The sequence below is a fragment of the Populus alba genome, chromosome 19 (genome assembly GCF_005239225.2).
Source record: "Populus alba chromosome 19, ASM523922v2, whole genome shotgun sequence".
NCBI classification, from domain to species: Eukaryota; Viridiplantae; Streptophyta; class Magnoliopsida; order Malpighiales; family Salicaceae; genus Populus; species Populus alba.
Genome location: NC_133302.1, coordinates 2,266,222 through 2,282,610, shown reverse-complemented (window position 1 = coordinate 2,282,610; position 16,389 = coordinate 2,266,222). Strand labels below are relative to the sequence as shown.

The window sequence follows — 16,389 nt, the reverse complement described above, 5'->3', positions numbered from 1 at the left end:
ATTTAAGGTATCTTAATTATAATTGATCCTTGGCACGAAAAAATACCATTTAGGTGCCAGCCGACTATTTTTTGCATCAAACAGGGGAGCGAATGCAAGCTCCTATAGGAAATGTTTGGCGAGCGAGATTACAGCAAGACTAATGGGGTAAACTACTATGAAACATATATCTTTATTAAAGACCATATGTATCAACTTGATCATATGCATTCGAAGTCATTTTTTATTGTATCAAATGTAATAGGTTCTAAGCACGGGGAGTTTTTTTCCTTTAGAGTAGTAAAGGAGGTGTTAAAACTACTAATTTTATATTGCATAAAAAATAACATATAAAGTTGATAACGAATCATTCATTACAAGATTTAAGTTCTTTAGATAAAATTCAACATCATATTTGATTACAAAAACATACTTGTCTATGGTACTATGGTAAGTCAAAGGAGTGTAAAATAACATTAAATTTCACTAGCAGCATTGGCATCAACTTTGTCATGCTTACTTTATCTCCACGCCTGGTGTCACAATAAAAGTACAAATAATTTAGCTCTTAGAAATTAGAATTTCACTGAAAACTCATTTGGAATCTCTCCAAATAATGAACAAGAATTTCATAAAACTTAATATGCCCTTTACTAATTAGAACGAGGCTTTAAATAGCCAAATTACAAATAACTGAAAATTACAAACAACTGAAATTAATAATTAAACAATTAATTATCTGTTACATAAAACAGTACCCATGTTCCACCAACTTTAATGGACACAATAAAAAAAATAGCAAAACAGTCATAAATGATAATTAATAAGGATAGTGGGCAGTTATTGACAATTAAAGGAAATAACAAAACGGACACAAATACTTATTGAAACTGATTATTATGATGGCCACTTAGTCAAGCAAAGGCAAATGCATCAACGCCCTATTTTAATTGAATTTGATGTTGAGCATTTAATTTCAACTTATCTATTACTTCATGATTTAGCAAGCTTACATTTGAAGTATGTAATGTTAAAAAACCATCTTAACACAATAGTTTAAACTATTAGATGAGGTTTTAGAATATAATTTATATTATTCTCTAATATCCCCTAAATGAAAGCACTTTTCAGCTAAAGTATTGTCAAGCGTTGAAGAACCAACTCAAAGACAGTATCACAATATTCACAAGAATCTCCCAAGAACACCCACTTGTTTCTAACTAACCAAAAACCCCCATAATACACCAAAAGCCTTGCTTAAAATGGCCTTGCGTTGGAATTTGCCTTTAAAGTTTAAACAAATAATTCCAATCAAGAAGTAGGTCTGCAATAGTACTCGGTAAACACCACTGAAAATCCAATCATTTAATAAATATGCACCAACATTTCCATACATAGGAGCAGTGGAGGAAAAGATGGGGTACTGATTCATTGTTTACTTCACTAAAGGGACGGTGAGCTTCCTCTAACGGAATTATGTTCCTTTGAGCGAAAAATTTCTTTGTATTAACTTTCCCTTGAACCATATGAACATATCAACTTTTGGTGGGGTTAATCCTTTCCATAGCAGGCTAGGTGGGAAGGATGAGTTTCCTGGATAATCTGTTTTGTCAATATGATTATGGCATGAGTTTCAGACAAGTAGGGTTATTATAAAAATTGCGAAATAACTTTCTATCAACCGACATGGAAAAATAAAATCATATTGTATTTGAGCAAGTTGATACATATGGTCTTTAATTAAGATTTTTTATTGTAGTTGACCCCATTAGTATACATGTTGCTTAATATAATTTTTTAATATTTCTTAATAATAATTGATCTTTGGCATGAAATAATTGCATATAGTCACGAGATTACTGCAACACTAATGGGCCCAACTACAATAAATATATTAATTAAAGACCATATACATTAACTTGATTCGATGCAACTGGAAGTCATTTTTAATTATATCGAATTTAATAGGTTGTAAGCAGTGGTGGTGTTTTTCTATTTTTTTTTGTAGAATAGTGAAGGGAGGTAGAAATACTAAGTCCATGTTGAATAAAGAAATATAAAGGTAATATATAATGTTGAAAATAGATTACTTAACATAAAACTTACGTTTTTTGAATGAAATTCAAACTCAACTATATATCATAATTTATAAATTATAACAAGAACATACCTGCTTACAATAAAAACTCAAAACAATGTAACCCACGATTTATTCAGTGGTATTGTCCACAATGAAAAAGCAAGAAAGTCTTCCTTATTTGTAGTCCATCTCCTAAAGTCTATAAAGTGTTATTTCAAGATCTTCGTTGGACAGTAAGGCCTGTTTTGAGCCTCACAACTATATTGAATTAGACAACTAAGTTGAGATTCCATCTAAAAAAAATTAAATTTTATGTTGGTCTCAATCTTTTATGTTATTTTAAATTCTTGTTATTATTTGATGTGGGATTGTTTCTATAACAATTCCAACTTCACAAAAGTTTAAATTAAGATTGTTCTTTAATATAATATCAAAACCTTATTAATAAAACAATCAAGAGTTTGGATCTCACCGTGTATAGATGACCATCATATAATAATGTGGAATAGATTACATATGATAAATCAATATAAGACAATTACAATATTTTCTATAATATAACACATTCCATAATACATCCCCTCGAGTTGTCTACATGAAGCTTGGACCGTAAATAAACAAAGACAAAGTGAGGTAGTGGCTTAATAAGAATATCAGCTAATTGATTCTTGGAGGTTATGAAATGAATTTGAATCTCCTTTTTGGCCACTCGATCATGAACAAAGTGAGAATTAACCTCAACATGTTTTGTACAAGCATAAGAAATTAAATTAGAAGATAGATAAGTAGCACCTAATTTGTCGCACCAAATAGTGGTGATAGAACTAGAAGAGAAACATAAATCTGACAAAAGATAGCAAAGCCAAAGAACCTCAGCAGTGTTATCAGCTAAAACTTTATACTCAGCTTCAGTGGAGTGAGTAACAATGTGTTGCTTGCCAGATTTCTATGAAACGGGAGTGGTGTTAAAAAATACAATGTAAACCCCAATAGACTTATAATCATCAATACTACCATCCTAATTGGCATCAGTAAAACCATGAAGAGATAATGAAGAACCATGAGTAAGGTGCAGGCCAAAAGAAGCCATACCTTTAAAATATCACAATATACATTTAACAACAACTTAATGGCTCTCGGTAGGAGCATGCATAAATTGATAAACCTAGTTTACAACATAACATATATTTGGTCTAGTAAAGGTGAAATACTAAAGAGCACTAACAATTTATCGAAAGCGAGTGGAGTCCGAAAATAACTCACTAAATTGCAATCCAATCTTAGTAGAGGCCAAAATATCAACAGGTTTGCATGATGACATACTAGCACGATAAAGGATATCAAGAACATATTTGTGTTAACTAAGCATGAGCCTATATTAGTAGGAGTGACTTCAATTCTGAAAAAATTAATGAGCATTACCTAAATCACAAAGTTTAAACTCTAAGCTCAGCAAAGTAATGAGATATTAAACCAAAGAAGAGTTATTACTAGTGCATAAAATTTCATCAACATAAAAAAGAAGGTAACAAATATATCAATCCACAGACAAAATAAATAAGGAGGTATCAACCTTGGAAGCTCAAAAACCAATACAAAGAAGAAAGTCGCTTAGATATAAGTACCAAGCTTGTTTTAAGTCATAAAGAGTCTTGTGAAGGCGAATGACATAAGTAGGCAAAGTAGGGTCTACAAAACTCGTGGGTTATTCCATATAAATAACCTCCCTAAGTGACCCATTAAGGAATGCATTATGAACATCAAGTTGCCAAATCTTCTAGCCTTTAGATACGACAATAGTGAGAACTAATCGAGCAGTAATCGGTTTAAATAAGATTGAATGTTTTTTAGTAAATAGTAATCAATTCCTTCATGCTAAGTGAACCCTCACACAACCAAGCGAGCCTTGTAGTGGTCATTATCACCATCAACTTGGTGCTTAAATTTATATACCCATTAACAACCAACCACATTTATAAAAGGCTCAAGTGGTACCAAGGACCAAGTACCGTTGTTATGTAAAGCAACAATTTCATATTTCATTGCATTGTGCCAGCACAGAAACTGATCAACTTCCTTAAAATATAGAGGTTCAAGGTCAGGAGAAGATGTTATCTATGATTCCAAAGAGAATAGGGTGGCGAAAATCAAACTCATGTTGGCAAACTTGTGTTGTCATGAACGTAGCACCATATGGTGTTATCATGGTGTCGAATGGACAACAGACATGATAGGCTAGGTCTATTATGGAAGAGAGTAACTGAAGAGATCAACATAAAGGTCCAGATCTAATGGAGACTGATCAGAGGTACTGGGTGGAGGAGAAGGACTTGATAGGAAAACTGGAGATACAACAATAATGAGTAAGTCAAACGAAGACAAGGTCAGCACAACAAAACCCAAACCTATAGAATGATCAAGATACATAGATACAGGTGGTGATAAGGGAACCCAAGATTGGAGAGGTTTGTGGTTCTGAGAAGTTTGGTATTAATAAGGGATTGAAGGTTGGAAGTGGGTGCGGGTGTAGACATAAAGTGAGCAGAGGTAGAAACTCGACCAGACTCAAGAAAAGGAAAATATTATTCATGAAAACGGACATAATGATAGATGTAAATACGATTAGAGGACAAGTCAAGACAACAATAGTGTAGGAGAGAAGAACTATAGCCCAAAAACACACTTGGAGCAGAATGATAGTCTAATTTATGAGCATTATAAGGATGAAGATAAGGAAAACAGAGACACCTGAAAGTACGCAAAAAAGGTATAATCAAGTGGTTGATGAAACAAACATTCAAAAGAAGATTTATTATGCAAGACAGGTGTTGGCATATGATTAATGAGATACACAGAAGTTTCAAAAGCATAACTCTAAAATTTTAGAGGTGTTTTACAGTGACCAAGAAGAGTAAGACCAGTTTTCACAATATAACGATGACAACACTCAACAGTGTCATTTTGTTCGTGTGTATCTGCACATATTAAGCGATGATGAATATCAATGGTTTTAGAAAAGGAATTGAATTTATGATCCACCACCCCAATTAGTTTGAACAGATTTAATTTTATAAGAAAATTTTTGGTCAACATTGAATACATCATATTTAACGACAATAGGATAAAACCAAATAAATTTTGTGTGCGCATTCATAAAAATAACAAAATACTGAAAACCATTAGAAGTTAAAATAGGGGCAAGACCCTAAACATCACTAAAAATTAGCTCAAAAAAACAGATGTTTTGTGACCCATATACCCTAATGTCATACGTGATGATTTTCCCAACGAACAAACTTGACACTGAAAATTTAAATGACAAGAATTACAAATCACCTTTTTATTTTACGCTAAGAGACTCAAAACACGTCAACTTGGGTAACCGAGTTGATGATGTCAGACATCAGTAAAAGTAGACAAGCTAGCATACCAAAAGGCTTGAGGCATAAACATTGTGGAAGACTCTGAGAGGACATAGAGATCATCTTTACTCTGACAAAAAAAAAAAAAAGAACTTTCTCTGTTATGTGATCCTTGATGTCATAACCCAATTCTGGGTCATTCCCCAAATTTTCAAAATAAAAAAAAAACAAAAATAAAGAAAATAAAGGCTGGTACTGTGGAGAAAGCTGATAAAAAAAAGACTGCAAAAATAGGCAAAAATCAAGCTGTAATTTTTGGAGGAATTTCAAGGCCTAATTGTACCCCATTATGCCCAAGAATAGAAAAATGCAAATTCAAAGGTCAAATTAAATGATTATTGGACGAATTTGCATAAAAATTAAGTCTGATGACATAATTAAATTTTTAATGGGCCAATTTGATTTAATCATGGGCCAAATTAAATTTTAATTATGTTTAAGAATTAATTTAAGTCCAATTGAAGGATTTAATTAAGTGCAAGGACTTAATTATACTTTAAATGGGTCAAATTAATTTGGGGGCTTAATTGGTGAAAAATTAAGTTTGGGAGCCTAATTTGGACTTAATTGAAAAGATTGAAATTTTAAGAGATCAAATTTAATTTTTCACAAGTGAATTGATTGAAATTAGAAGCCAAACACAAAAATTGAGGGACCAATTTTGAGGCCCGAAAAATACTTTGCCTATAAATATCAGCCTTCAACACAGAAATTAGGGGGGGTAATTTTGACACTTTCAAAAAAAAAAAACACAGAAACCCTTTCCTAAAAAAAAAAAACCGGCCAAGCAGCCGCCCCCCCCCCTTCAACGGCGGTTTCCTTTTCCTTCTCCGGCTCCCCTGCGAACCAGCCTCTCATTTTCCTTCCTTCTCCCCTCTAGCCATATTTTTTTTCTTTTCTTTTCTTTTCTTTTCTTCTCATCTTCCCTTCCCAACCGCTGACCGGCCACACACCAAGTCATTTCTTCTCCATCTCGGCGGCGCTCCTCTCAGCCATCAACAGCACCTTCTTCAGCCGCACACAGACCAGCGGCTAGACCGGCGTCCATCGAACCCCAAACCTCCAGCAGCAGCTTCTCCTTCGCCATCAGCAACAGCTGCTTCCCCTTCAGTTTCCTCTCCCAGCGGCGGCCGAACAGCAGCGCCGGGGCAACACTTTCGTCCTCTCCTTCAACCGGTCAGCAGCAGCCCTCCTCCAGCTTTGGTCACCAGAACTCCCCCCGATCTACCCTTCCTCCTCGCCCAGACCGAATCGCAACAGCTCCTCCCCAACGCACGGCTGTACCCGCAGCTCAGGCCGCCTCCAGCACTCCTCATCGCCAGTACATGAAACGGATAAGAGGATGAACAACAGAAGCCGATCTGCAACGCAGCAGATCCAAAAGAGACCGTGAGTAGATCTGAAGAAGAAAAGGAAAACAGATCTGTGAAGCAAAGAAAATTAAAAATGACTGCTTGTGTTTGGCTTTGCAGGTGACGTTTCCCACCGCAGACAAGGAAGGGAAGTGGTTGTTACAGATCCCCTGTTTCCCTGTCGATTTCACGGCGGTGCGTGACCCCACGCGCCGCCAGTGGCGGCGGCACATGGGAAGACGCGCCGCCACTGTTCCAACACTATTGCTGTGATTCCAGAAGTGTTCCTCTGCAATTCCTGGAGTTTTGGGGGACTATTTTGTAAATTTGGATTATTTAATGTAATTTTTATTTAGTTTTTTTGAATTTTTATTTTGTGTAAATGTGAATGTAAAAGAAAAAAAAAAGAAGAAAAGAAAAGAAAAGAAAAATAAATAATAATAAAAAAGGGTTGTGTGTGTGTGTGTTTGTATTTTTTTTTGTTATACATGGAATTGAATAAAAAAATGTATTTAATATTTTAATGCACAAATTCTAAGGATAGATAAAATCATGTTGTATTTTCCATGAAAATGTAAGAACATGTTTCTACATATATTCTGGGAATTAATAACTGATGTATCGAAGCCTTAGAAGTGGGCTAAAATTTTATTTTTTTTAATTACATCAAGCTCATGAAGCTTGAAAGTGAATGTGCAGGGTATTTTGTTTGTGAAGGTTTTTTTTTCTATGATAAGATGGCAAAGAATAAAGAAGGATTTAATATTTTGATTGGAACACGGTGTAGAAGTACAAACTTGTACGGAAGTTGTATTTCTAAAATCCAATGAAAAGACAAAATTTTTTAGACTTCTTTAAAACATCAAGTCCACGGAGCAGCTTACCTCAGGTAGGGTGCGTTAGGGGTGCTAATACCTTCCCTAACCACAACCAGTCCCTTACCCGCGAATCTCTGACAAGACCAGTACATTCGGTTTCCTAGTAGCCTTCAATAAATTACTAGGTGGCGACTCCCAACGAACCCATTCAAGCAATGCAACAACAACGAGAGAAAAATCGTCAGCCGATGCCGCGCGGGATTTTTGACGTGCGACACTTGATATGGAAAGAAACAGAGGAGTGAATTCAAAAAAGACAATTTTCATGACAAAATTGTTGAATAGATAGGAATCGATTTTGAATTTACGGCACATGTAAGACATTAGACAAAGTAAAGGCTCATTTTAGAGTATGTAACGCAGTATGAGCTATATTAGATATGACAAGTTCCTTATAATCACCAACATGCAATTGATCATTATCAATATAAGGTTTTGCATTTTTCATACTTGCAGTGTCTAAAGTAACATGCTAATCTGCACCTATATCAGGAAACTAGGTGATAGAGTTTGTTGTCGAAGCATCATTAAAAGAGAAGTTAGCTGAAGCTTGATTTCCATGGGTTACTAGCTGTGAACATTGCTACGCTGAGTGACCAAAAATGTTGCAAAATTGACATCAACCCCATCGTGTACGAGGCCACTGATTAGGTGAAGAGTTATGGTTAGATTGTTACTGATTGCCCTCATAGTCATGGTTTTGCTGCCAAGAATCACCAATGTTGCCATGGTAATTCTGACTACTGGACTAGTTGAATGATTTGTGAGTATTCCTCTAGCCACCACATCTTCCTCTGCCCTGATTATGAGAGGAACCACTACCATTAAAAATAGAAAAACCACGTTGAGCAGCAAAAACAGAGAGAGGTTGCGTAGGAGTAGGCAACAACAATACATTAGTAGGAATGGATTGAAGAGAGTTCATGTGTAAAACCTCATAGGTAAATAGGTGACTACGCAGCTCAGAGTAGGGAAGAGGCTCAGCCTTGGTCAACAGACTTGTAACCAAATCACGGAATTCACTACGAAGGCCCTGAAACACATATAAATTGAAATTAGTAAGGGAGATAGGTTTGCCTGTTGTTTCTAATTCGTCAAATAATCCTTAGCTTTCTGCAAATAAATGGTAATAGTATCATCACCTTAATGAAGATTTTGAAGAGAGACATGTAATTATGTAATCCGAGAATTGGATGGTAAAGCAATGGGCATGTTCTTCTGTGCTCCAAACACTAGCAAAAGTCAAACAATCAACCATAAGATGGAGGACATTCATGGAAAGAGATGAGATGAGAGCTCTGAGGATGAGCTGATCTTGTTGTTTTCGTGAGAGAAAAGCTTGATTAATACCAAAAAGGTGAAAGAGGCGGCAGAATCATCACTCAGGCGGACATGGGGAGAAGGACATGGAAATGAACCATCAACAAATGAGAAAACACCTTGACAAATCAGAGATGGTTTCATATGCATATGCCAATATAGATAGTTTGTGTTGGTAAGCTTAAGATTAATTACGTGTTGCATGTTGGAGAGAGGAATAATGGTTGCCAAGGAACATTATTCCATAGAAAAGTCCTTTACATACTCTCACCATATTTATTTAATTAATAAAATTAAATATAAAATAATAGTGAATTTATACAAGTTTCAATCTCGACGGCTTTTAATTAAGAAAGTATATTAAAAATGATATAAAACTATTTCATATCCTCAATGTTAACCTTTGGAGTCAACATTGCTTTTTGACACCTCGCCTCAATAACACTGTTGTTTGAATTTGAGAGCAATATCGTGCGCTTCTATAAGTTTTCTACAATAAAAAATCAAATGAGTGTAACAGATAATTTATTCAAGGGTCTTCTCGGAGATTATTTAATCCAAAATATTTTAGAGCATACCTGTCTAAAATAAATAAATAAGTAAATAAAAAGACAGGAGAAGGTTGCAGATGATTAACGTTGGATGATTAGCAGGGTAGTTTAGTTAATTTACAATAACACTGATTGTACAGTTATTTACAATCCTTATTTGCTATATATAAGAGACCAATAACCAGTTACTTCAGTACCTTCGCCCTTCAACAAACCTTTCCTATTTGCTACACACATAACTGAACTGTGCATTTCTATGGCTTCCAAGCTCTTTTCGGCTGGCTCCTTTTCATCCTCTTCCTTGTCAACCGAATGTACCTATCATGTCTTTCTGAGCTTTAGAGGAACAGATACTCGCAAAACCTTTTTAGGTCATCTTTATAATGCCTTAGTCCAAGCAGGAATCCATACCTTTAAAGACGATGAAGAGCTTCCTCGTGGAGAAGAAATCTCCCATCAACTCAAGAAGGCAATTCAAGAATCAAAAATTTCCATAGTGGTCTTCTCCAAAGACTATGCTTCATCTAGCTGGTGTCTCAATGAACTCGTTGAGATTCTTGAGTGCAGAAATACAAAGGGCAGAACTGTTTTTCCTATATTCTGTGGTGTTGATCCCTCACATGTTAGTAAACAAGAAGGGAGTTTCAAAAAAGCTTTTAAGGCACATGAAAATAAAGAAGAAAAGGAGAAGATCAACAAGTGGAAAAACGCTCTTAAGGATGCTGCCAACCTCTCCGGGAAAGATATCTACAGTACCGCAAATGGGTAATTCTTTTCGTTCTAGCATTCCCTATGCATCAATCAGAAACTATTTTTTCTTAACATAGTCTACTTAAAACTAGCTATGTGATATGCATCAAATGTTAAATATTTTATTTTATATTCTCTGGGGTTTATGCTTTTTTGATCCAAAAACTTGTTTTGCAATTCATTTTTTTACCCAAAATACTTATAAAAGACCGTAAAAACCATGACAAACTCATTCATGGCCTTCAAAAACCCCAAAAAAACACCTCAAAAACTGATCTTAACCCAAAATAAAAAAATCGACCCAAGTTCATATCTTTTTTTTTCACGAACTTGTAAGGTATTTAAACATCTAATATGAACTCCCCTCATTAAATAAAATAATTTGACACAAAAATCTCTCATTTTGGTTGCCTAAATCAGTGTCAACAACAAGTTTCTCTCTCTCCTCTCTTATTCAGAGATCAAAAAATAACAAAAATAAATCTTTGTACCAAAATGGAATTGGAATAATTTCAAGGGACCGAAATTTTATAATTTACATGATTGTTAAAGTTGGAGGACCAAAATGAATATTTTTTAAACTTATGGTACGTCACTCATGTTTGCCGTGTTTTTCATTTTAGTGCCCCTCTTCCAATCTCATCCTTTGATAAGAATTTGAAATCAATTGCTCGTTAAATATAACTTGATCGCCCAAAAACAAAGTTTGAGGACCAAATTAAAAAAAAATATAAATGTACAACGAAAATCTCACGTGTTTTAATATATAAGTAATTATGTACTTGCTTTGAATTAAGTTAGTCTGTCCTTACAAACTTAGTTTCTAATATATCATTATAGATTTAGTATTTTAATGTATTCATGAATATATGGTAACGCCTCAATCTTTAGTGTTCATTTATTTAGTTCATATAAAAACTTATAGTTATCATCTTTTAGGATAATGTTTATTTTGTAATTTTTATTATTCTCTACACTTTAATGGCTAGATAAATGTGAGATTTTTATTACTTTAAAATTAATTTTGTGCGACACCTAATAATCTTATATATACTTTTTTATACTAAATTTCTCTTATTGTTGAGCTCATGGAGTAGACACAAGTTGTCGAGCCACGTAAATCTTGTGGGTATTGTTGTGTGATTTATTATGTTTGTCTTTTTATATTTTTCAATATGTCAATTGATTTGAGATTTTAAATATTGTTTTTGCTACATAAAAATATTTTGTATGAGAAACACAAATTTATCTTAGTTTATTAAAAACATAACCATGAAATTAAATTAATTTTAACACAAGATGACAATGGTTTTCATTTCTTTAATTTATTATTGTAATAAATTAGATAGGGTTTGAATTTCTCAATTAAAGGTATTTTTGTTGATTTGTAAGAATATAACTACTAAAAAGATAAATTAGAAAATGACCTAAAATAAAATGATAAATTTAAAGAAAATAATCTTATAAGAACAGGTTAGAAACTGAGACTAAAATATAAGAATAAATTGAGCTAAATCTCTAAAATAACTTCTTTGAGCATGTTTAAATATTATTTGGTTTAATTTTGATGACCTAGTTTTATCTATTGACAGGGATGAATCAGTACTTGTCAAAAAGATCGTCAAAGATGTGTTGAACAAATTGGATATCAAAAACTTAAATATACCAAAATACCTAGTAGGTATTGATTCTTGTGTCAATAATATTATCAAGTCTCTTAATGCCTCAGATGATGTTAGCATGGTAGGCATACGTGGGATGCCAGGAATGGGGAAGACAACCATAGCTAAAGTTGTGTACCAAAAACTCTTTCAAAAATTCGATGGAAGCTGTTTTCTCTTTGATGTCAACGAAAAATCAAAAGGTCCTGACAGCAAGGTTGAGTTACAGAAACAACTTATACGTGAAACTTTGGGAGTAAATATTTTGAAGAGAAAGAAAATTAGTGATGTTGATTCAGGAATTTCTTTGATTACAAATTTACTTGGGAGCAAAAAAATTCTTCTAGTTCTTGATGGCATGGACCAGCCGCAACAATTAGATACTTTTGGGGGTCCAAGTGTGTTTACTAAGGGTAGTAAAATAATCATCACCACTACAAATGAAAAATTGCTTGCTCAACTTAAAGTTAACAAAAAGCATTCGGTCGAAGAATGGGATGAAGAGATGTGCCTTGACCTATTCAATTTCCATGCTTTTGAGGGAAAAACTCCGGAAGAAGAATGGGCGGAGCTTTCAAAAGAAGTGGTTGAGCAAAGTGGAAAACTTCCTTCAGCTCTCGTTGTTTTGGGGAATCGTTTTTCTCAAATAAGTGAACGTGATGAATGGGAAAAGGAAATTTATGAATTGCGTAAATTTCCTGATCAAATCCATTCCAAGCTTAAAGGAAGTTATGACTCACTAGAAGATGATTTGAAGAGTATATTTCTTGATATTGCGTGTTTTTTTGTTGGAGAAGATGCAGATTTTGTAGCTTCAATACTTGGAGGTCGTTATCGTTATTGCAATAATCTTAGAAGCCGAATCGAAACTCTGGAAGAAAGGTCTCTCATAGCAATTGATTTCGACGATACCATAATGATGAATGATCTGGTACAGAAAATGGGAAGGGAGATTGTTCGTCAAATTTCACATAAATATCCTGGAAAACACAGCAGAATCTGGGATCACGAGGATGCATTGGATGTGCTCATCAACCACATGGTAAAGAACTAAAAGATAAATCAGAGTCTTATTGATTTATTTCTATTTTTGACAAACTTTGGAATGTTTTAAGAAATAGTTTTGTGATTGGATCATTGCCTCTGGTAATTTTGTCAAATTTTGTTGGTTTTTCAGGGCACAGAATCTGTGGAGGGTCTCACCCTTGATGAATTTGATGAGGACATCATGCAAACTGTAAGACTGCCAAAATCAATGCCGTAATAAATTTTCGTTCACATAAAGAATTATATGTTATTGTTGTGAATAATGAGCTGAATATAGCGACACATTAAATATCAATATAACCTACTGACAGCCCCATTAAATATCAGTATAATCTATGCATTCAATTGGCTAGATTTTATATATATTGACCAATTACCAGGTGGTAAGAACTGTAGGCATATGCATAGTCCTATACACAAACCCGAGTCTTATCGATCCTTGTACAACTTTAAGATTTCTTTAAGAAACAGGTTGGCATGGACGTAATTAATGGTAATTTTGTTAAATCTTGCTATCTTTTCAGGGAACAGAAGATGAGGAGGGTCTGGGAACAGAGGATGAGAAGGGTCTGGGAACAGAGGATGAGGAGGGTCGCACCCTTGATGTGCAAGCATCAAAATTCTTAACTCTGAGGACAGAATACTTTAAAGAGATGAGATTTTTACAATTACTTCGGATTGATGCCGTGCATCTTACTGGGTCCTTCAAAATTTTTCCCAAAGGGTTGATATGGCTTTCTTGGAAAGGATTTACTTTAAATTCTTTACCACTGGATTTTCATCTAGACAACCTCATTGTACTTGAACTGCAATACAGTTATAACATCAAAGAATTGAAGGTAGGAAAATTCCAGTTTGCCCTATAAAATTGGAACTTAAATTTCATCAACTAAAACTTGTCTTTCCTGATGACTTTCCTCTGATTTTCCTTCCTCCTTCAACAGGTTCTGAACAAGCTAAAAACCCTCAACCTCAGCTATTCCAAGTTTACTAAAACACCAAACTTGCTAGGACTCCCATGTTTAGAGGAATTAATACTTGAAGATTGTGAGAGATTAGTTGAAGTGCATGAATCTATTTGCCTATTGAAGAGACTTGTTTCCTTGAATTTGAACCAATGTTCGAGACTTAAATCGCTTCCTTCTGGCATCAGTGGGCTTTCGAAGCTGGAGAGTTTGCTGGTTGAGGACTGCACAGATCTTCGATCAATCTCAGAGCTTCCCTCGAGTTTAGAGACATTGGATGCGGATGGCTGTGAAAAATTAACAGAGATTCAGGGCATTGAAGATGTTTCTGACTGTGACTTTTCTTTATTAGGCAGCAACTCTTTGTCAAAAAAATTTAAGAAGAGTCTTGCTGAGGTACTCGCATCTTTCTGTCTCTCTTGCACATACATATACTTAACATTAGCAAGTACGTATATATGTTGAATAAGGTCTAAATTTCACCTTTGCTTGAAATTAATAGGCATTGTGCAAGCGTTATGAGTATTCGATTTGCTTGGATGGTGGTTCTTTACCAGAATGGTTCGTCAGCAATCCTGAAGAAGGTTATTCGCTATCATTTCAGGCACCCCCATCTGCAGATTCGGATGGTGAAGTCCGACTGGTTATTTGGGTTGTCTGTGCTTGCGAGATTGAATCCGCAGAGTGTGAGCTTGGTATCAAAATCTCAACAGACGATGGTTTTCGGTTGCTTGAAGATTCCATATCTCCTAAGAGTGATAACTGTTCGTGGATAAAGTATATAGTGTTGGAAGGTATAGATGCTGGAGATCAGTTGGAACTGTCTATGGAAATAATAGAGGGTGACAATTTTGTACAAGTAAAAGAGCTTGGGTTCTATCTGATTGAAGAGAAGCCAAATGTTGAAGAGGGCAATGGGGAAAGCCGAGAAACTGCACCCAAGGGAAAACCAAATGTTGATGAGCCGAATTACAGGCGAGCAATAGCATATTCCGCTATTGATGATAAAGAGGAGGACAGTGACGTCCAGGAAACATTCCTGAAAAAGCTGTTTGTTGAGGAAAGCGATGACAGCGAAGATACATCCTCTATCGATGATGAAGAGGAGAATGGAAGTGACGGCCAAGAAACAGCCAAAGAAAAGCCAAATGTTAAGAGGCGGGATTACAGGCAAAGAATGGCTTCCTCTATTGATGATGTAGAGGAAGATGGCAACGACGACCGAGAAACAGCCCACGGAAAACCAAATGTTGAAGAGGAGGATGAAGATGGCAAAGGCAGTGTCAATCAAGGAACAACATTGCATATTTATAATGAGCGGTGGAATAATTATTTAAGAAAGGAGTTGCCAAAATGGGATATCTTGGAATTTGCTGTATGCAGCGAAGACACAGCATCCTTGAATGATGATGATGACAGCGACAGCGACAGCGACAGCGACAGCGATAGCGAGGGAAGGTCATCAGTAACTTCTGATGACTGATATTGATGATATTGGAGATGCTAGAATGGGATGTTTTCCCCGTGAAAATATGTTGAGTTAATGTCTCAGAAGCTGCTGATGAAAAAACTGCTAGTGTGGAATCTGCTAATGTGGAAGCTGATATGAGTTTTAGTTTTAATAAAACACTTGCTATTTGAATTTGTCAATTTCCGTTAGGATTGATATAATTCTTTTGTTTAGTTATTATCCTTTACTTTCTATTATGTAACAACAGGAGATAATGTTGATGTTACTTGCATTTAAAGCTTTCTTTTTTATTGTTTTTTTTAAGTTTGAATGATCAATAAAAAAGTGAAGTTCTAAGAAGTTTGATATTTGTTAGCTTTTGCATTTCATTTTGTTAAAATCCAACAAATTGATATCAAAGTCGATTCTTTTCTTGAGAGATTTGTGAGGCTGAGAGAGCTTAAACACTTACCCTAAACACTTATCATCCCTCTAAAAAAAACCAATCAACACAAAATGAGTTCAGAAGCCTCCGTGAATTTGATGGCACCACCAGTATTTGATGAAACAAACTATCAAGTGTGGGCTGTTCAAATGGAAGCTTACCTTGATGCAAATGATCAGTGGAAAGCTGTTGAAAACACATATGAGGTTCCTCTTTTGCTTGACAATCCAGCTATAGCTCAAATGAAAAATCACAAGGAGAGTAAGCAAAAGAAATCAAAGGCAAAAGCTAGCTTATTTACAACTGTCTCGTCTTCAATCTTCACCAGAATCATGACTCTGAAGACAGCAAATGAGATTTGGAGCTTTCTGAAAAAGGAATATGAAAGGAATGAGCGAGTGAAAGGCATACAAGTTTTAAATCTAATTAGAGAATTTGAGATGTAAAGAATGAATGAATCCAAAACCATCAAGGATTACTCTTACAGAC

The 16,389-nt window shown here is 34.9% G+C and overlaps 1 protein-coding gene across 1 annotated transcript; it reads left to right on the top strand.

Moving 5' to 3' along the window:
- Positions 1–9,796: 9,796 nt before the first annotated feature.
- LOC118051951 (disease resistance protein Roq1) lies at positions 9,797–15,734 on the top strand. The gene is made up of 6 exons (XM_035062748.2): positions 9,797–10,347; positions 11,925–13,035; positions 13,171–13,230; positions 13,565–13,879; positions 13,985–14,401; positions 14,508–15,734. Exons 1-6 carry the CDS (start codon positions 9,839–9,841, stop codon positions 15,486–15,488), a joined length of 3,393 nt encoding a protein of 1,130 aa, XP_034918639.1. The 5' UTR covers positions 9,797–9,838; the 3' UTR covers positions 15,489–15,734.
- The last annotated feature ends 655 nt before the right edge of the window (positions 15,735–16,389 follow it).